The following is a 21,720-nucleotide window of genomic DNA, read 5'->3' on the forward strand; positions in this document are numbered from 1 at the left end:
GAAAACCGACATCTCCTCGCAATGACTCGAGATTCCCACACAAACCTCTCCTCTTCACGACTTGAGGCCTGATCTCTCCTCTAACGACTTGAGATCCGACCCTTCCTCGCATCGACTCGAGGTTTACCTCTCCTCTGCACGATTCAAGGCCCGATCTCTCCTCTAACGACTTGACGACAGTGTTTCTGGGACACTCTTTCATGTACACCTGTCCGTTCATCGTGTCCTGGGTCACGAAAGGTGCACTCCGCTTCCCGCATGTACAAATGACTTGAAGGAACCAGGAATTTATTTGCAAATTTGGACATCTTCTGAGCGCGGACATGCTCCGGAACGCTGAACTGGCCGTGAAAAACAGGTTGCCGGGAATCTGTTTGAAGTCGGCCTTCACATATGTTTCGTCGTCCATGATGTAGCGTTCAACTTTCGTCAGCGTGTACAATCGAAAAACTTTCTATGGAGGAAATGAAGGTGTTAATATGATATTTAAAAAAAATTGTTGATTTCAAGAAATACTCTTACTTTATCATAAAATCTCTTTTTTTATCTTTGTACACTTTTTTCAGTCATGTATTGATCTATTATTTTTACCACGAAAGCAAAATCTTTGAAAATCATGATATTTAACACAAATTCACCTGAAAAAACCAATTGGAATCTGGTTGGAAACTTTTCATGAGTAGGCATCTCGAAGCATTTGACCTCTTAAATTCGGTTCTAACATAATTTTCTTTATCCATCAGAAACCTCTGTCAAATTGCGTAGAAACCGGTTGCACAGATTGCGATCCATGGAACTTCTCATTTTTAGTTATTTGCTGGGTGTCTACTAGACAGGCAACACTTTTTGCCTGCCAGAAACGGATTCAATGCATAGTTAAGGGGTCTGCATTAAATTATTCCCAATAACCATAGACTTTTTACCATAGATTAGATCAAGGGTTCCGCTACGATGCTTGGTTTAAACTTTGTGAGCATCGTAGAGTGGTTTCTCATACGTCTTAACAAACAGTTGAAATTTTACATTGCAGGGTGGCCACAGAACCGGGAAAACCGGGAAAAAACCGGGAATTGAAAGTTGAACCGGGAAAACCGGGAATTCAGACCCAAAACCGGGAAAATTATCCGAAATTCAGTTTTGGTTCTTCGATCAGGGATTCAACCCAAAATTCAATTATCAAGTCAGAATTCAACAGTATAAAAAAGTGAAAGAACTTCTTACAAAAAAGAATAAGTTTGGAAATTTTTAAACTACTCTCTTATTCTCTTCAACTACCTTTAAATTGAAAAAACTCACTAATTTTACCGGAACCTAGAGTTAAAAATTGCCTTGAAGAATGAGATGAGAAATTCAAGGCCTCTTAGAATTTGTTTAAGTATCGCACATGATTACAATTATTTAAAAAAAAAACTATCAATCATATAAGAGCAAGCAAATTAAAGTTGAATTTCGAATGGAAATGCAAAAGATACTTAAATTACAACTTTCCAGTGGTAGTGTTTAAACACAAGACAATCATCTTTATGCACGACACGGTGTTTTTGTGGCTTAATTATAATAAATTTGACATCGCTGAAAATTTGCTTAGTTAAAAGGGAAACCTATCAAACGCACTGTTTGGAAAATTATCTTTTTTCGATCACTGGACATAATTTATCCAGAAAACTTCAAATTACACTTTTAAAGCTTGAATATGTTAAGATTCCTTTCAAAATAGCATAGCATAGCATAGCAAAGGGTGACTACACCCATCTTGCATAGGCTGATACATACAGAACAACTGTTAATCAGAGCCAACACGAGATGCCAAAATAAGTATCTGGTTTCAATACTTATTTCAAGTGCCGCTTTGATTTTCAGTGAGGTACTATAATGCACACCGTGGCAAGTCAATGTAATCATGATAGGAAAGTTCTGAAACAGCGAAATAAACTCTTTAGGTGCAGAGAACTCATACGACCCATGAAGCTGTTTCAGAAAGGAATGGGAGGGTTTTAGATATGGGGCATCCTACATGGCAAGTAGGACTTGTCAATATAATAATAATGGTTCCACAAATTCCTATAAATTGAACAATCTCACCGAATTCAGCGCATTCTTCCTTCCTCTTCAAAGAACCATTTGATTGTATGCAATGATATATCCTTATAGTATCTTCAACCAATTGGTCAAAGATTCTGACTTCAGCTTCATAGAAATTGTTATGTAATCCGGGACTTCTTCGAAAGTTTGATCTGAAGAATGATTCGCAGGAAGTATCTTGTGTTGAAGTAGTAGTACATTTCCTTTCAGCTTCAGCACCGGCTCCAGCTGTTACATCGGCCACTAAACATCATCCACCAATTTTGGCAATAAATTGGGCATGTAGAACGTCTACCAAACAAGAATATATACTATGCAAACTCAAATCATCCAACTTCTGAACCATTTTTCAGCACAAATAACAATTAATATGTAAAAATGAAATATTTTTTCGGGATAAAATTCGTAGCGAAAAAAATCACACCCGTCATCCACGGCCGCAGCCTACTCAGTCATGTTAAGGTTCCTTTCAAAACTTGCGAAAATTTTGAATAAACTGTTTTCTAACCTGATCCGTGACGAAAATTGAAATAAAATTTATAAAAATCCAGTGAAAATTTCATAAGGGTGAGTGGTTTAAATGATTCAACATTGCATGGTACTTTCCTCAGAATATACATGTTTGTGTTTTGAGTGACGCATTTATAAAAAAAAAATCCTTGAATTTGAATGTTGAAAAAAACCCATGGTAAAATAACATAATTATTTCTTTCCAATAGCACGAGTCAACCAAATTTACGTTCTTTCGGCGGCTTGAGAGCTAATTTGACTAATTTGAGAGTGACATATCCAAATATGCAGTTTGGTTTTTCCCTGCTAGCTCTAGATTTCGAGATTCAAGGGTTAACTTAAGACATTTTTTAGCCACATTTTGGAACTTTTATAAGATACTGGAATCGTAGGTTTCGAATCAATGATCAACTTTTACGAAGACCGCGAATAGTTGAATTTTGAGACAACTGAGGCGTCTTTTAAGTTTATTTTTCACAGTCTAGTAAAACATGTGAATTTAAGGATATTTTGGAATATTTTTTAATCAAAATGAATCAAATATTGTTTTTAAAAGCATAAGTCAAAAAAAAATTGAAGTCTTCAACAAAGTTGTAAATAGAATTTAAATTTTTTATATCGAAAGCTCATAAATGTTGTTCAATGATGTCACAAATAGTTATATTTTTTCTATTGTTTTTTTTTTAACTTGAGGATTTTTTTCAAGCATTGTTCATTTGAATCTAGAATAGCTAGATAATATCTTAATCCTCTATCAAATGGAGAAAAATAAATAGATTCGAAATCTGTTTTTGCTGTTTAAATAGGATTGTCGGTTTATCAGTTATAAATGATGTATTTTACTCAAAACTTAGTTATTTTTAAATTTCAAAACCCAATATTTTCAGAACTAGATTTGACAGAATCTGACAAATGGTTCGAATTCGGGACGGCACAATCTATTTTTGAAATAAAAGCTTTACAGATTTAAAAACAGGTACACATCAAGTTTTGATCGTAAGCTGCTTTTTATAACTTTGTTCATAGTTTCTGAAAATTTGTTTTGATTTTTAAAACATTAACATTATTTCAACTTATATTTTTGCATACATCCTTAAAATTAGTTTTAGCTTAGCATGTGTTAGAAGAAATTTATAAAATATGTTCTGATACAGGGGTTATTTCCAAGCAAACATTACAAAATACGTTATAACCGGAACAGTTATCTCATAATTTTACCCCGAGAAATTGACTGAACCTAAAAATATAGATATGTTGTATAATTAACTGTTACTTTTTTCACTGAAATCAAATCCACATTTTGCTGCATAGCAAACTAATCCTCTACTGAATGAAAAATGAAAACGTTAAGATTTTTTTTATGAAAATATTTTACCCCGAGAAATTGACTGAACCTAAAAATATAGATATGTTGTATAATTAACTGTTACTTTTTTCACTGAAATCAAATCCACATTTTGCTGCATAGCAAACTAATCCTCTACTGAATGAAAAATGAAAACGTTAAGATTTTTTTTATGAAAATATTTTTATTGCCAAAAAATAGATCTGTTTTTCTATAATTTGAATTGTTAAAATAATTTATGATATCAGTTTTTCTATAAATTATAAATATAGTTTGCAATGTTTGATAGTACTGAATCCAGTGATGGTAAATTTCGCCCGTCACGCTTGACCCGACTAGTTTTGTTTCCTCAAACGACTGGCACTGTTCTCAATTGACGGAGCCTCACTACTCGCATGACGGATAAAGCACGACAACAATCAACATTTCTCCATCATCGACTGGCGAAGCTCCTACACATGGTCAAAATTTCTCCTGAGAGTGACTGGCAAATCTCTTCACACTTCGACCGGCTGCTGACGGCAGGTACAACTAAATGAACGACTTGCTGGCAGAGAGCAACAATAGCAATAAAAAACTGAAAACGAGCTTGCTGGCAGGAGCAACAATAATAATAAATGCTTTTCTTGTTCCTCTTCGGTCGTCTTCGGCTTGCTGGCAGGAGCAACAATAATAATAAATGCGTTTCTTGTTCGTCATCGGTCGCTTGAATGCGATTGCTTGACTAGGTTATTATTTTAGCTTCAAATGAATGGGGAATGAATGACTGGCAAACGAAGTGACTGGTCGTTAAGGTACAGTCAATTGAGTTTGACGGACCAAGAGGCTTCACAGTCACAGCTTCACGCCTCATGACGATGACTTTTGCCAAGCATGACTGAATCATGCTAAGAATATTTAAAAAAAGATCGAAATCAAATATGGAGTCAAATTTAGTAGAGAATTTAGATATGTTACACAGCAAGAAAAATTCGTGTAAATTTAGATTGAAAACGATGCACGAAAACGGAACATCGATTTCGATGTAAAATTCTATCACGGTTTATTTTTTTCCAGGATGTAATTTTTGAGGCGTGTAAATTTAGATCGAAATCAATGCACGAGATCGGATCACAGAAGCCGTCGTTTAAAAATACACAGGGATGTAAATTTTTAAATTTATTATCGTAAATATGGATATTTTTGCTAAATATTCAGGTTTTTGCTTTTGTCTTTGAATGAATACACCCATATGTATTATTTTTAATTCACATTTATTTACATAACTGAAAATTAAAACACCATCACGGAAAGCGTCAAGCTGGAATTGTTGTTGCATCAGAATTCCCAGCACGGGGATGTTTTTACTGCAGTTCAGCGTCATCAGTATCCTCGAATGGTTCCGGAAAATCATGATCTTTCGCTTAGCACTTGGACACTTGAATTGATCTGACAAAAGTTTCTCCGGATAATAGCTGTCCGGATATCAGCCTCTGCGAAAAAATCTGACCTTGCTGTAATGGAGAAAAAACTAGTCAGTTTCAACCGTATTCTTCATTTCACGTATACTTACGACTTTAAAAGACTCTAGAAGTGCTGCTGTAGGTAGCTACGCCTTTGATCGACTCGTTTCCGAATAATTTTTCGACTTGTTTACTTTGTTTACATTCAATTTTAAATCAAACAGATCTAACTTTACACTGTTTGTGACATAAATTTCATTGACCGGTTGATTTTTGCATGACGCAATGTAAAATAACATCAAAACAGTTTATTTCTATCCTATTTTTGAAAAAAGTCTAATATTACATCAAAAAGAGTTTAAAATTACATCTTTTTGCAATTATACTCAAGAAAAAATAGATCACTCGTTTTTTAGATTCCGTGTACTTTTAGAATTTTTTTGCTGTGTATTTTTAAACTTTTTATGGGTACCACACAAAAGTACATTGTTCTTTTTTAAATTTCTTTCAAATTTTGCAATTTCTATGTATCGAAATGTTTCCTTGAACTCAAAATCCATGAGCTCTGAAGTTCAGATTTTTTTAAATACTATAGGTAGTTTAATTCGAGTATCAATCAATGTAAACTGCAAAATTTAATTTTACTTCGCTTTGAAAATCAAAAATAAATGTTTCTTATTTATATTGATTAACGATACTTTTAATTTTATTCTAATAAATTTAGATATCATAATTTTGAATTTCTTTGGCAATTTTTTTCTATGTTTTTAGAAATTCAAATTCCTTAGTTTAAAGTAAATAAACAATGAGTGAATCTGAATTGAATAAATGTAGGTATTAAATTTTGTCTGTATCTCAAACTTTGATATGCTGTTGAATAATTCTCAAATCTGTTAAATGAAGACTCTGTAACTTGTTGCCAATATTTTCTTTAACTTTCGAAGTCAGAATTCAAGATACAAAACTAATGTTATGTATGTTATGGTGAATGGTTTCTTATTGGATATTCATTGCAAAAAGTTTATTTTTTAGCACGAGTCGTAAATTTATCCCACGGGGCTTGCCGAGTTCGATAATTACGTCGAGTGCTGACAACATCGAGCAATGCAACGAGTGGCATACACAGTTTAATGAAAATTTGGAAAATCCTTTGAAAATCCATTAATTGACCTACAAGAAGTGCATCCTGCAAATAACCACATGTTCATGACAATGCCAAATGACTGAAATTTTTTGATGAAGTAGATCGTGGACTGTATTTTTGCAACTTGTATCAAAAATTAAGTTTTAAAAAATTTTAAAACTTAGCTTAAACAGAAGACAACTGTTCTTCGGAAAAAATATTCGGATATCTGTTCATAATCACCCAAGTTAATATGGGGTAGTAATGAACACTGTTTAGATTCTTGTTACGTAAAAATATTTAGTGTTGGCAATGTTTCTAGAGTAATCTAAACACTGCGTCTAGATACGATTTGTGGTCTTTGAAGATTTACCGTTAATTAGCCATGGGACATTTTTGTATTCACAAAGGAACAAGGTATCTTGTCCATACAATCTTATAATCACATATTTTAGAAACTGATAAAGATATGTATGCCGGTTTATTTTCAAGAACTTGACGGTTATTGTTATTTTAAACATAAAAAATAAATTTAGATAGTCAAACAATGCCTAAAAACAAGTGTTCATAATTGCCCCGTGATTTTAAAAAACATGCACACAAAATTTCCGAGGCCGAAAATTAGCAAAATTTTGCTCAAATTTGACCAGCTAAAAACTTAGCAATCAATTTAGCAAAAAAATTTAACTAAACTTTTAGCAAAATTGCAAAAAGTGTCCTGACTGAATGTTTACTAATTTTATAGTAAAAAATAATCTCTGTTTGCTAAATTTTAAGCAAATTTTTTTTTACTGAAAATTACTAGTAAATTTAAAATTTCAATAAAACCGTTTGTTTCCGAATGAATTTTTTTTTTTAATAAATAAAAAACTGATCTTGAATTTATTTTAAATTTTATTGCATTACCCGCAACATTACTAAGTATATCCGAATTCGGGCCTTCTGCGACACAACGGGCTTCAGCTGGTCATCACATCAGGTTTTCTTCAACCCTGTTTGCAGCCGGTCAGGAAAGCTGAAAATTAAAAACAGAAATTACTTTGAAAACTTCAAACACAGGCACAGTCTAAAAATCAGATTAACTCAAATTAAACTTTTAAGGCCGATCAATTCATTTAAATAGATATACTTAAGAAGTGCAAAAAAATATATTATTTTTTCAGGCTTTGCTAGAAACATATTCAACAATATTAATAACTTTCATGAAACACAGGTTTAGGTTTTTCATTTTACTTTCTACATAAAATTTTGGTACTATCCAGTAGAATCAGAAAAGTTCATGTAAAACGCTGATATGGAAAAATAATCAGTTGTAATAAGCATGCATGAAACTTGCATCTGTTCATATCAGTGAGAGAAGTGTTTGGAAGATGCTTTGAAAACAACATCAAACATTGAGGTTATCAATTTATACAAAACCAAATGAATATAAATGCCAAAAGCTTGTTTCATATTACATGGAGGAGAGGTGAAAGTGACATTGTTGGGGAGAGGCAGGGGAAATTAATTCTTTAAAAAAATATTCTGGTGTTATACCATAAACATTACCAACATGATGATTTTCTATTTATACTTTTGTTTAATAACTAATGTCTTCCAAACCTGAATTAGACTTTTCTACTTTTTTATCAATTTTGTTCATCAAATGAATACTTCTAGGTTTTCAAGCTTATTTTATCCAAATTTTCAAGAAGGTATCTCATTTCATATTCAAATATGCAATCAGTTAGGATATTACCTAATTCCAAATCTTAATGCAATGCAAGAGATCTCTCATCAATGTTTCAGCTTAAGACTGTAAATAAAAACTGAAATAGTTTTTTTTTAACTTTGGAAGCAAAGCATGAATATAATTACACAGAAAATTACACTCTTGCTTAAAATTTAAAGCAGAAAATCCAGTAAGTGGTAAATCCGGTTCGGTTCTAGAAATTGGCAAACACTCTAAATATTTCCTAATTCATGTAGAACATAAAATTAAGAAAAACAAACTTACCTTATACATATGATTTCCGACAAATGGCGTGTTGGACTCGGATTCGTTAATGAGGACTAATATCGGAATTCCACCATAGTCAGCGGAATGTTGAAGTTTGAATTCGAAATCGCCCTGCTTCCTCTGTTTAATATGTCGCAACTTTCTCTACCAGCACAATCGCCAGTCCCACCAGCTTCGATTCCTCCGATCACTTTGGCACTTCCGCATCTTTTTTTTGCTTTTAGTTTGCTCCGTACCGCCGAAAACTAGAAAATAAAAAGTTTAGTTTCAAATTTAAACTTATTCATAATATAATTTTCCTCTTACCTCTGGACACGATTCTTCAACGTAATCTTCTTGCTTGCTCATGTTTCCGCCAGCACGCTTCTGACTGGAATGGGATCGCTTGGAACCAACTGTGTGATGTGCCTTAACACAGGCAGGTATCACCGGAACTCATGCATGATTCGTACCAGTTTCCGGACAGATGTTTTGTAGCAGCCTGGAAACGCCGGGAACCAGTAACAATCACCGGCACAGGAAACAGCATTGTTGACCGACGACCGATCGATTGTTCGAAAGAACAATCACAAAGTTTATCGGTTTTTATTTCATTGAAAGTAGGAAAACAAATTAAATATTCAATTTTCTCTACATTTTTCTCACTACGAAACGACGACCGAACGAAAAACACCCGGAGAAAAAGCTGTCAAACGAACGCGATTCGTGCCTAGACTAAATGTTCGAGTCCATGCTACTATAAATGCTAAATTTAGTAACAAATGGGTTATTTTTACTCAAATTGAGCTAATTATCCGATCCGATGAAAAAGTGCTAACTCAACAGTAAAAAAATATTTTTGCTAACGGAAAGTAACAGCGAATTTTTGCTAAGTGGAGCCTCGAAAGTTTTGTGTGTGGGTAATTATAACAATCCTCTGTGAATCAGTATGATAAATGTTTAGCAAAAATTTATATTACGCTTGAAGGTGCATTTATAACTGACTGTAAAACGTCTGAAAACAACATTTTTTCTGAATTTACTGTGACATGATTGAACGCACTCAGAACAATTTGAAATTCAAGAGACGTGGATTTTGTGAGCTGTAGTAACACAATTCTGTAACACCACAAAAAAAATTGTAAACATGACTTAAACCCCATAACGATTTTGTGTAGGATGTTTTTTTCTATCATTTATATAAATGTGATGAAAACCTTAGAATAGAATCAAATTCGTCCAAGTGTTCAATTATTTGAATGTTATGAAACAACCAAATTAATGAAATAAGTTGAAAATTTTGCTATATGCCGACGAAAATGGACAATCAAAGTCTGGAAAACCTTGAATTTTTGCCCGGGAAAACCGGGAATTTCAAAATGAAAAGGTTGTGGCCACCCTGACATTGATTTGTTTTATTTACTAAGTTATCATATTACAACTCAGTACTCAGAAAAAAATCGGCACTTTAACCGAGGAAACTTGGAAAAACTATGGAATTTCACAACAAACAAAGAATCATAGCAATCCTGTAGGTATAGATTAACGAGTCTATAGTAAACAAAGAGACGAAATGTCACGATTGGAATTTTTAGTTTTCTGTCAGCGTCATTCCAATCGAGCAGACTGCGCCTCTTTCTATGTAGTCTCTTTAGAATAGATGAAAATCAAAAACTGTTTGTTTGGCAGCTGGAATGGAATGGGTTTTCTATAAATTCTAAATCATAAAAGTTCATTTTTCCTAGGATGAAGACACTGACAGTTAAATGTAAAAATATTAGCCACCATCTTATCCTCTTTCGCCCTGTCCAAACAGCAACCAGTTCCTGCTCGTGAAGGAAAAGGTCTATCTAGATATATGTTGTTATTTCCAGTCCACCAACACAACTGGCACAGAGCAAAGCAAACTGATATAGGCAGGCATGGAGCAGACACTACTAACCCGTTGCTTTTAAACTTGCAGCAGCCGACCAGCCATCATCAGTGAAGGGGGACCAACTGCGAAAATTGCCATCATATCGGTCCAGTCAGGCCTTGTTGACATTTCGAGTCATAGTAGTTACCTTACCTCTGTAAAGTAGATAATTCGGCTGGTGGTTGATTTTGGCTTAGGCCTCAACTGCAAGTTTAAATTTTGAATATAAATAATTACCAGTAATGTCCCGATCATTTTTTTTTCAGTTAACTGATACAACATTCTTGGAGTTCATTCTAGATAAGCATTTCATTGCTTGCGGTACTGCAAGCTTTCCCGTTTGATGCTGCTGCTACTATGGTTTCTATCTGGATCGAAATCCACCCACGTAACACCCACCTGCCGATGGCAGCCGCTGTTATTCTGGTGAATTGGCTCGTCGATTTTGATGGAAAGACCTGCAGTTTATTTTTGGTTTCTGATTTCAAGTTCAGCAATTAATGGTCCGTAATGAAGCTCATTGGAAATTTGCATTCATGTTTTGAAATTTCATTACTTTTTCCGGTAATCTACATCCAAAGTTCAGCATTTACTCCAATCATGATTTCTGGATATTTCAACGTCGTTGGTGTAAGGTGTCTAACCCGCATATGAAATTGAAAGTACATAAATAAAAATTCCAGATTGTTCGGATTTATCCGAGATCACCCGGTTTTTCCGAATAAATTATTGGGAAAAGGGTGTTGTAAAAATCTATTCGGATTTTGCCCGTTTTTTCACTTTGTTTGTCAAAAAACGGATGTGTAAAAGTTTGTTTAATCCAAACTTTTTCTCGGATGCTTTGAACACGAATTCAACACTGCTGATGTGCTGTGACAAAAAAAAATTAAATCATTTTTCTTCACTTTCCCCTTAATGTTTAAGACGATTGTCTGTTATTTTTTCCACACCCAAAATAATTTTCACTTAAAAAATAAGTGACATCTGTAGTAAATTCTCGCCATACGTAATTTCATTTGAATTTTAAGTGATGGGTCAAGTGAATTACACTAGGACGTTCGAGTGAAATTTATCTGAGTTTCTAAGTATGTTTCTAGTTAATTATCTCTCGCGTTTTTAAATAAAAGAACATTTATAGAACAGCACTACGATTTCAAATACTTACATTACGCTTTCGCCATAAATTTATGGCGAAAAGAAAATTCCATCGTAATCCCAAGGCAGATCGGTAACTGCGGATAGTGCGACTTCTAAATCTTTCCTGCTGCAAACCAAAAAACCTGTCCCGTTCAACCCACAAGCTGAAACATGATAACACCTTTAAATAACTTTTTCTTACATCGCGTTTAACACAAACTACCGCCAAAATCGCCTATTAAAGAATTGGCAAAATCCAAATCCAGCATAAGCTTTAAACGCTGCTCTTTAGAATTTGCCATTTTGAACTCTGAAAATAATCACAATTACAACTCGATATTCACTTGAAATTCAAGTGATGGGGAAGTGAATATTTTTTCTCACTTATTCAAGTGACGACTGAAGTGAATGTGGATGAATTCATTTGAAATTTAAGTGACTTCCAAGTGAAATGTATATGTCGCTCTTGAATGGAAGAAAATCACTGGATCCTTGTTTTTAAGTGAAAAATCATGTGTATTTTAAGAGTGAATTTGGGTTCAGTGCGGATATTGCCCGGTTTTGGAAATGGAAAATTTTAAATTATTTATTCGTTTTTACAAGGATTTTTTTTTAAAGCCAAGAAGTGTTCGTCCCGGCTCAGTACAAAATAATTGTGGAATGCTAAACCTACACTGGAATCCGCTTCGACTGATACACTGTATCGCTTGTAGACAAATCAATATTTTTTTTTTTAAATCAGGTCAATTTAACCATTCAAAAACATTCGGACGGAACTAAAAAAAAAACAATTCTTAGCAATTAGGACACCGGGAAGAGTCAACACATTTTTATTTTGAGTTATACACTGAGGTGTATAACTCTCAAATCAGCTGTCCGTCGCTGTCATCAGTCGCTTACAGCCAGATCGTGCAAACTCGGATCACGAGTAGAGCATGATTAGCGATAGAGAAGTGCACGCGGAAGCCGAACTGAAAATAGTTTTGTTTTCTCTCTGCTTTTTGTTGTTCGGGAGGAGCCGGCCAACCCTGATATGGAGACAATTCTAAGCCATTAAGAACCACAATTGACGAACAAATGTATAGAAAACCAAACTGTGTGAGAGAGGAATAACGAGAGAGAGAGAGAGAGAGAGAGAGAGAGAGAGAGAGAGAGAGAGAGAGAGAGAGAGAGAGAGAGATACAGTGTCGGACAATAGAATAGGACCACAGCTCAATCCAAAACAGAAAGTGACAAATCTTTGAGAAAAAAAGTTCCATTTAAGTGCATCAAACCATTTACAAGTTGTAAATTCCATTCTTCGAAGAAATTAAAATCATCCGTAGTTAAAACAATTGTCCTTTATTTAAAAATGCGTTTTAAACATACTTACTGACTAAAATAACGCGACATAAAATAGGACTGCTTTAGAATTCATGGTAAAAAAAAGGAAATTCATACCGTGATCGACTTGCAGGGTTAGTACTTGGTGGTATAACCCTTATTACGCATCACTTTTCGCACCCGTTTCGGAATCGACTCCATCAGCTTTTGGCACGTTCTCACCGGGGTAGCGTACCACACCGCCTGGATTCTCTCCCACAGCTGCTGCTTGTTTTTTGATTTATCGAAGTACACCTTACGTTTAACTATTTCCCATAGGTTCTCTATGGGATTGAGATCAGGGGACTGTGCTGGCCACTCCATAACGTTTACCTTATTATCTTGGAACCATTTTTTAACCGTTTTAGCGGTATGTTTGAAGTCATTGTCCTGCTGGAACTGCCACTTTAGGGGCATCTCCCACTCGGCGTGTGGCAGCATTACTTCCCGAAGTATCCGGGCGTAGAGATGCTGGTCCATAATCCGGTCGATCCAGTACAAGGGACCCACCCCGTACCAAGAAAAGCACCCCCACACCATGGTGCTACCTCCTCCATGTTTGAATGTTTTATTTGTATACAGGGGCATATACGCACAGCCGAGTGGGCGATGGACCCAACTCTTTCCGTCCGAGCCGATGAGGTTCACTTTGGTCTCATCCGACCACAGCACATTTCTCCATAGTTTCTCCTTTTCCGGACCGACCCAATCGAAGTGGTTCTTCGCATACTTCAGCCGCGCCTTCAAGTGCTTCGGCGTCAGTATCGGCACCTTCCGGGGACTTTTTCCTCCTAGTCCCTTCTCCGCCAACCGTCGCTGAACCGTCCGGGAACTCACAGATAAGTTCAGCTCGTCTCTGATCTGCTTGGACTTCAATCTGCTCGATTAGTCACTGAAGAGATTCTTTTTGATTTGTGGACATTTAAATCTTCGAATCTTGAATGAAATAGGTATATCTGTTTGAACATGAAAAAGCGCCGAGTTTGGGACTGAATAAGAGCCGGACACAGTAGAACGTGTTGTGGAAGCCGAAAGTTGCCTTCTAGAAATTACTTCTGTTTATAATAGATTGGTTTTGGAATGTACAAGAAAGATATCCCGAGAAATGAAAATTAAAGAGAAGCCTTGCCCTTGGATGTCATTCGATCTCTGTGCTTCAATCAAAATAAAATACAACTATCTTAAACGCTTAAAACGCCACCCAAATGATTCACACCTAAAGGATATGCTAAAGCATATTTCTAATAAGGTGGACAAATGTAAAAAGAAGAGCAAACTATCATATTATGAAAGTCTACTTAACGAAACGACCAATAATAAAGTGTGGCAAAACATTAATAAAATCTTGGGGAAAAATAAAACTGACACTCAAACAATTCTAAAAGTAGAGAATGTGGTCCTTGAGAAAAACGACGAAGTTTGCGAAGCGTTCAACAAACATTTTTCTAATATCGGTAATGTTCTTGCAAAGGATATTCCCAGAGAACCAGATTCTGATCCGTTGTCCTTTACTAATCGTGTCTCCATTTTTTTACACCCAGGAACGCAAAAGGAAGTTGTTTTTAAAATGAATTCACTAAAAAATAAAAAAATGTTGCGGTCATGAAAAAAATTTCTACCTCTCTAATTAAAGATAACTGTGACGATATCGCTTTAATTCTTTATCAGTGCTTCAATGATATAATTGAGACTGCACTGTATCCTAATTCTCTTTAAATTGCAAGAGTGGTATTCAAATCAGGAGACAGCCTTGACGTAAATAACTACCGTCCGATTTCCACTTTAGGCGTTTTTAACAAAGTGTTCGAAAAAATGTTAATCAACAGAATCAATAAATTTTTGGAGGAGAACAACCTCATTTATAATCTACAATATGGATTTAGAGCAGGGTCTAACACCTTAATAGCAACCTGTGAACTAATGGACACAATCATAGAAAATATTGACTCGAAAAAACTAGTAGGAGCCTTGTTTCTAGATCTGAAGAAGGCGTTTGATACTTTGAACCATGATATTCTGTTGCGTAAACTTGAATTTTATGGGATTAGGGGAATTGCGAATGATGTCATTCGTAGTTACTTAACAGGTAGGAAACAATACGTTTCTATTGGTAACACTTATAGTTCACTAAGAGATATGGACACTGGAGTCCCTCAAGGGAGTAATATCGGTCATTTGCTTTTCTTACTTTATGTGAACGATGTACAAAAACTTCCTCTACATGGTGTTCCAAGGCTTTTTAGACATGATACTCTTTTATCCAGCAAACAGTCCCTTGCATATCATTAGGCAAATTGAAGATGATCTCGAAGATCTCTTGAAATATTTCAATGCAAATTTGCTCACCTTAAATTTCTCAAAGACAAAATATATAATAATATATTTTTCCCAAAAAATCATCCCTTCTCACGGAGATTCTGTATCCGTTAACAACGTTATTGAGAAAGTGACAATTTTAAATATCTTGGGCTTCTAATAGATGAAACCTTAAAGCATTTGGAGAGTAGAATCTCTTCCCTTTGTGGAATTCTCTGGCGGATTAAGCAATTCGTACCGCTTTTGTACATTCTCTTTTTAAATACTTTATTGCGCTATGGGTCGCGCCTCGATATCACTTCTAACACGCCTTCAAACATTGGAAAACCGTTGCTTGAAAATGATATTTAATAAAATTCAAATTAGATTTTTAATTTTAAATTTTATTTTAGTAAGAGGTCGTTCATTTAGATGAAACAATGTTTTTTTTAACAAGATTTCTATTATAAACATTGAAGATGAACTAGTTGGGGAAAGCAGGCTATATGCGTCTATTAAACAGAATATTGATTTTATCAAATATTCCTTCGAAGATTATCTGTATAAAACTATATACACATGAGAATACATCTGTTTTCTTTAGATTGGAGTTATTTTCATGTTGAAATCTCCTTTAGTTTTCGATAAAACGATTTTATTCTAAAACCTCAAACGGTGGGGCCAAATGCGCCTATTTATGTTTTGAGTAAAATGTCAGTTTCACTGGTAATATTTTAGTACAACTATATGTATTGAGAATGCTTGAAATTGCTAACTCTTATACGACAAGCTGTAATTTTATAAAAATCTATGTATGTCTTTTATAATTTTATGGATACAAAAGTTGGGGGGTCTTTATATTAAGGAACTAGCTGACCCGGTGTGCTTTGCTACCCCTTTCAAAATCAAATAATATTTTCAGATTTTTTTTTTCAAATTTTTATTGTTTTGTTGGCATCATTTTAAGTCAAACTATAACATAATTCATAAGCGACCGCTAAAAAATGAGACCTGCAGCAGAAGTTTTGTATTGCAACACAAAAATAACTTAAACTAATATTCTGAATCTTGATCTATAAATTTGGGTTAAAGATCTGGTAATTTTCATCTGTTTCTTCAAGCTTCGCCCTAAAGAAGGAGGATCACAAATTAATCGAACGCAAACAATCAAACTTATAAAATATGTTTGTTTTTGCTAGATATATTCTGGATTTATGCTAAAAACTGATAAGTGAGCCCCCCCCCCCCCTGTCCTTCCCTTTACCCCCTGTTGAATGGAGGTCGTGATCTTTATAATATCAATTTTTTTTCGTTCCCGAAAATCCTATTATATCAAATATAGTTTCATTGGTTGATAAGTTTTAAAGCTTTACAATAAAATTTCTATGGAACCCCCTACTTTCTCCCCCTCTCTACACTGTAAAGCGTAAGGGTCTATAACAATCGTAGAAACATATCTCGTAACCAAGTACCTTTACCTGCCATATTTATTCCATTTGTTGGCTTCGTTAGCATAAATTGAGAACTTATGCTAACAAAATTGTATTGAGCTCACCACCCAGGAAGATGGTGTGTCAGATAATCATTGAATCATACCAAAATGATTTTCCTTGTTCAGTTTTGTCCATTTCAAGGATTTTGTAAAAAAAAAAGTTAAATGTAAGCTTTCCTCTTCCCTTACTTTATTCCCAATTCTATCATCCAACTGCAAGAAAGGAATTGTTTGGCATAAAAAAATTTCTCGTATTGAAATACCATCCCATGCCGAATTTGGATTTATTTGCTTTGTAAATTCTTGAGTTATGCATAAACTTGAAAGGAAGTAGCACCCCCCTTCCGTTCTCCCCATTGAATGGAGGGGTGAGAACTTAATATTCATAAAAGTATTTTTTGTGCTCAAATTCTTCTTGATACCAAATTTTATTTCATTTGCTCTATTAATTCTCGAGTTATGCAAAAAAATTGTATGGAAGCCCCCCTTTCCCCCTTTATATCTTTCCGCTGAAAAAAGGTGGGGCTTCAATTTATAACAGAAACAGTTCTCGTATCCAAATACCCTCACATGCCAAATATGGTTCAATTTGCTCGATCAGCTCTCCAGTTATACTGAAAATTGTAAGGGAGACCTCTTTTCCCCCTTTTCATCCACCTTTTTGAAGGAGTAAGGGATACCAAATATTCATAGAAGCATTTCTCGTACCCAAACATCGTTCCATGCCAAATTTGGTTCTATTTGCTGTTTTAGGTCTTGAGTTATGCAATAAAAATTGTATGAAACTTCCCTCCCTCTTTCCTTTCTCCCCGCTGGAAGAAGTAAGGGGTATCAAACAATCATTAGCACATGTCACGTTCCCAAATATCCGCCCATGCCAAATTTTGTTCCATTTGCTTTATTAGTTTTTGAATTACGTGAAAAAATATGAAAGAGGCCCCTCCCCCTTTCAACTGCAAAGAGGGAGGGGTCTCAAATAATCATTGAAATATTTTTCGTATCAAAATACCTTCCCTTGCCAAATTTGGTTCCAATATCTTCATTAGTTTTCGAGTTATATGAAAAATTGTAAGGTAGCCCCCCTCCCCCCTTCCTATCACCCCACTGAGAGGAGAGAGGGGTACCTAATATTCATTGAAATATTCCCCGTTCCCAAATACCACCCCATGCCAAATTTTATACCATTTGCTTTATTATTTCTCGAGTTATGCAAAAAATTGTCTTTTGCTTGAAAGGCCCCTCCCCCCCCCCTTCCTGTTAGGGGGAGGGGTCCCAAACCATCATAGGAACCTTCCCCGGCCTCCAATACCCCCATCTGTCAAGTTTCACGTAAATCGGTTCAGTAGTTTCTGAGTCTATAGGGAACAGACAGAAAGACAGAAAGACAGACAGAAAGACAGACAGACAGACAGACAGACAGACAGAAATTCCTTTTTATATATATAGATGAATTCATTCACAAGAAAAACTTTATAAAATCTGTTTTGAGATCTTCAATTCCCTCTTAGGGTGTTGATAACACAATTATTCGCATAATTGCACATCAATCGCTGTCGTACATATGAAAAAAAAAATTTAAAAAAAACTTATTTAGTCTAAGGGTGGTCCAAAATAGGTCCAGTGGGTAGTCCAAAATAGAAACCTAGTGGTCCAAAATACCGACCAGAGTATTGATCAAAGAAACGAGTTTTGAGGCTTAAATCTTGTTATATTGCAACAAATGACAATATTTTTCGATAGAAAAAGGCTTGATCATCTTCGTAATGAACGGATAAAGCAGTCAAAAACTGTAACATGTACTTTTTTAATACAGAAAATAGCATAGCCACTTCCCAAAGCGGTCCAAAATAGGTCCGTTACCCTATTACCCTTACTATGCAATGATAAGATATGTTGTTTTACCAGCCGTTTCCCCAAAGGGTTGTAGGCGCATTTAAGAACATTTTATTCTAAGTTAAAAACAACTTGTTTCAACAAAAGGTTCATGTTGAACAATAGCTTATCCCTTATTCGTGTTACGACTTGAAGGGAAACAATTTATGTTCTGCATGTAAGTGAAGACCGAAAAAATTCCCATCTGTTTCTACCAGCACGCATTTCCCAATCAATCTTATCTCATTCATAGGTCTAAAATAAGTAATTATTCTATCAAATGAATACTAATAAACTCCCTTACATCCATATATTACAGGTGAACTGCTGCTGCTTCCAAACGTCGATCAATTGCTCACTAATTATGAGCGCCAATGTGTGATCGAATAGAAGAAAACAAACAAGAAAAAAAGTTATACCGGAGTGCGGAAAGAGCCGCAAATGAAGAAACTGCTGGCCCCAATCACATCCGATTATTTTGGCAAATACGTCTATAATTCCCCAAGTCAGTCGACTACCCAACCTAACGCGCCATCATCCAGTGGAAGTGAGAGGTGAATCAAAAAGTTTATCCATACATATGAACCGGATGTTCGAAGATCCACAAATTAATCCAGTGATCACCGATCGCCGAGAGCAGTCAATTTCTCGGATTCAACTATTGAGGAAGCAAAACGCCTTAACGTCATCGTGGTTCATCAGCAGACGGGGAGAGTATAATCGAAATTGGAGTTCGATCACCTGCTCTGGGAGTGCATGAAGCTGTCGCGTCGCGGTCGATCATTGAAGCCGCGCTTTTCGGTCGCTGAATTATACGCCACGCGCGACCGTTATTAGACCGGCATAACTGTGTGCCCCAGTGCGATATTGCAAAGCCCGGTTCGGGTGTGGTGCACCTGTATCTTGTCTCGTGAATCTGCCAACCGGATCGGTTGCGCTTTCCAAAAATCCAAATCGGTAGCAATAATCGTTTTGATTCAGTGTTGTGCGGGTAAACCTAACCCGATGGTGGTGAAACCGGAAATTGCCTGAAGATCGTGGCATCCGACTCGGAACGCCCGAGTTGCTGGTGCTAGTATTTGTAGCTAAGTGTTTGTGTGTTTTTCTAATACTCGGAAATTATGTCGATCAACTATCGACTTGCTTGAAGATGCCCCGTATAACATAACATTTGGGTATTCGGTACCGGGTGCAAAGAAAAAGATCTTCAGGGCAAATCTCGTAGCTCACCCGTTGATTGTTCCAAGAGTTTATCCAACGGATAAGTATGTTTCGCTTGGCATCAGGAAGGGATAACAGTTTAGTTGCTGTACATCGACAGAAAGTAAAATATTGGGCTGTGGGTTCGAGAAAGTGCACCATACGCGAGTGAGACAGCTGCCGGGTTTTTTTAGTAAGTAAGTGCGCAAAGTGTACGGCGATTGGTTACTATCAAAGTTAGCGCGAAACGGCACCATGATGGAGACTCGTGGTGCGGTCCCGGGTGCCACTAGTGGGGCGGCTCACGGAGCACTATTTCGAGAGATCCACAAAAACACCTGGTTGAGAAAGTTGAACGGCGACGGGAAGCGACCCTCGGTTCTAGCGAAGGTAAGGATTTTCGGAATGCATTTTCTGTATAATAGATTCGTCTACATAACGAAGAAAAGTTCACCCACCCCCACTCGCCTAGTTTGCCGAAACCATACGAATGTTGTAGTTATATCACGTTCCAAAAAACAGGTTAAAGTCGAACGAAAGGTTATTCTCTTGTTGGTTTCACCTGACCTTGAAATGACTGAAGTAAGTAGTTGTAGATTTGGTATTGCTCTGCAGCCAACAAATCAACAACCGAGACGAATGCGTTGCTCGTTTACCATGAATTGGATTTTGTTGTTCGGGTTTCCCCCACAGCTGGTTGCGGTATGTGTGTATGTGCTATTGAATCAACCCACAACAACACTTGGCCATACTATGTACCAGTTAGACATGTTGCGGTTTCTTTGTTCACCGGATAGAGAGTTCAAGAAAAAATAAAGTAGGGCCAACGCGGTAGATCAAATTCGTTACTCCCAGGGAGGGTTTATTTAATTTGTGTAACCATCAAACGATTGGATATTGTTTTTTACACCTGAATTGAGGATAACCCTGCTGGTATTTGGTGAATCTGTCGTTAATTTGTAATAAGTACTCTGGTCGACAATACAAAGAGTGTGGTAAGATAAGCAAATTTCTTAAAATGTCTTGAGAAACCACTCGAAATTCGTTCTGGCTTTGAAGATTTTAACGTTGTTTTTTATGGGTATCAGCCTTCTAAAAGTAAAAAGTGTTAGAGTCTTCGAATACAATGAAAATTGTGAAAATTGTGCAAGCTACCACAAGATAAGTGGAAGTTATTTCCAATGCCGCCTGTTCCCATGTGTTATGCCGAATTTCAGCATGTCGTCAGGCGTGTGGCCATTCGCCGAAAGACTTTATGCCATCTGTCATATTATCATAGTTCAACTTTCTCGAACTCCGCGAATGATATTTACTTCTGAAGAAAAAAATACAGAGCTTTTTTATTCCTTTTTATTCTCTTTTCGTTAAAATATTAGAATTTCAATGCTATTTTAAAAGCATTTCATTAAAAACCAAATCTTTAAACCATAAATCAAAATGTTTAACGGTCCTAAACAAAGAAGTTATTCGAATAAAAAACTTTTAAAAGCTCCGAAGCGTTCTCTATTGATGCCAGAATATGTTTCAGGGAAAAAGACAGGATTTGAAATCGAGCGAGAAAATGCGGGAAAAAGTCGGGAATTCTTTCGAACGGCGAACGGCCGAATGCCGAATATTAACATACGAATATTCCGGTCGAATATTCTATTGAGTTTTTATTGAAAAATACAAAAGCGATTATTTTAATTTCCTTTTATTTTTTCCATATTTATTCCCCATATTCCAAAATACAATAATTTCTTCGGGGACCCGGGATTGATTTCAAAAACTTGATGAAATGATTTTAAAAGTTCTTGAATATTGTATCTTTACTTTTTTTATGGACGAACCCTGGAAGCCTGGACAAAAATACTCCCTTTTTCGACTTAGAGCGTCAATTTGACACTCCAAAAGAAAAATCTATCTAAGTCGTTTGAATTATAATTAACTTCATAGAAAACTTATATCAATAGAAACCTTGTAATGTC

General features: G+C 35.7%; 1 protein-coding gene across 1 annotated transcript in view; it reads left to right on the top strand.

Moving 5' to 3' along the window:
- LOC129738035 (mucin-4-like) overlaps positions 1-21,720 on the top strand; it is a 49,488-nt gene that overhangs the window by 2,950 nt on the left and 24,818 nt on the right. Inside the window, exon 2 of the mRNA XM_055729209.1 lies at positions 18,873-20,143. Coding sequence (XP_055585184.1) covers positions 20,009-20,143 — 135 coding nt within the window. The 5' untranslated portion in view covers positions 18,873-20,008. The remainder of the gene's footprint in view (positions 1-18,872; positions 20,144-21,720) is intronic.

This window comes from Uranotaenia lowii, chromosome 1 (assembly GCF_029784155.1).
Source record: "Uranotaenia lowii strain MFRU-FL chromosome 1, ASM2978415v1, whole genome shotgun sequence".
Classification (NCBI taxonomy): domain Eukaryota; kingdom Metazoa; phylum Arthropoda; class Insecta; order Diptera; family Culicidae; genus Uranotaenia; species Uranotaenia lowii.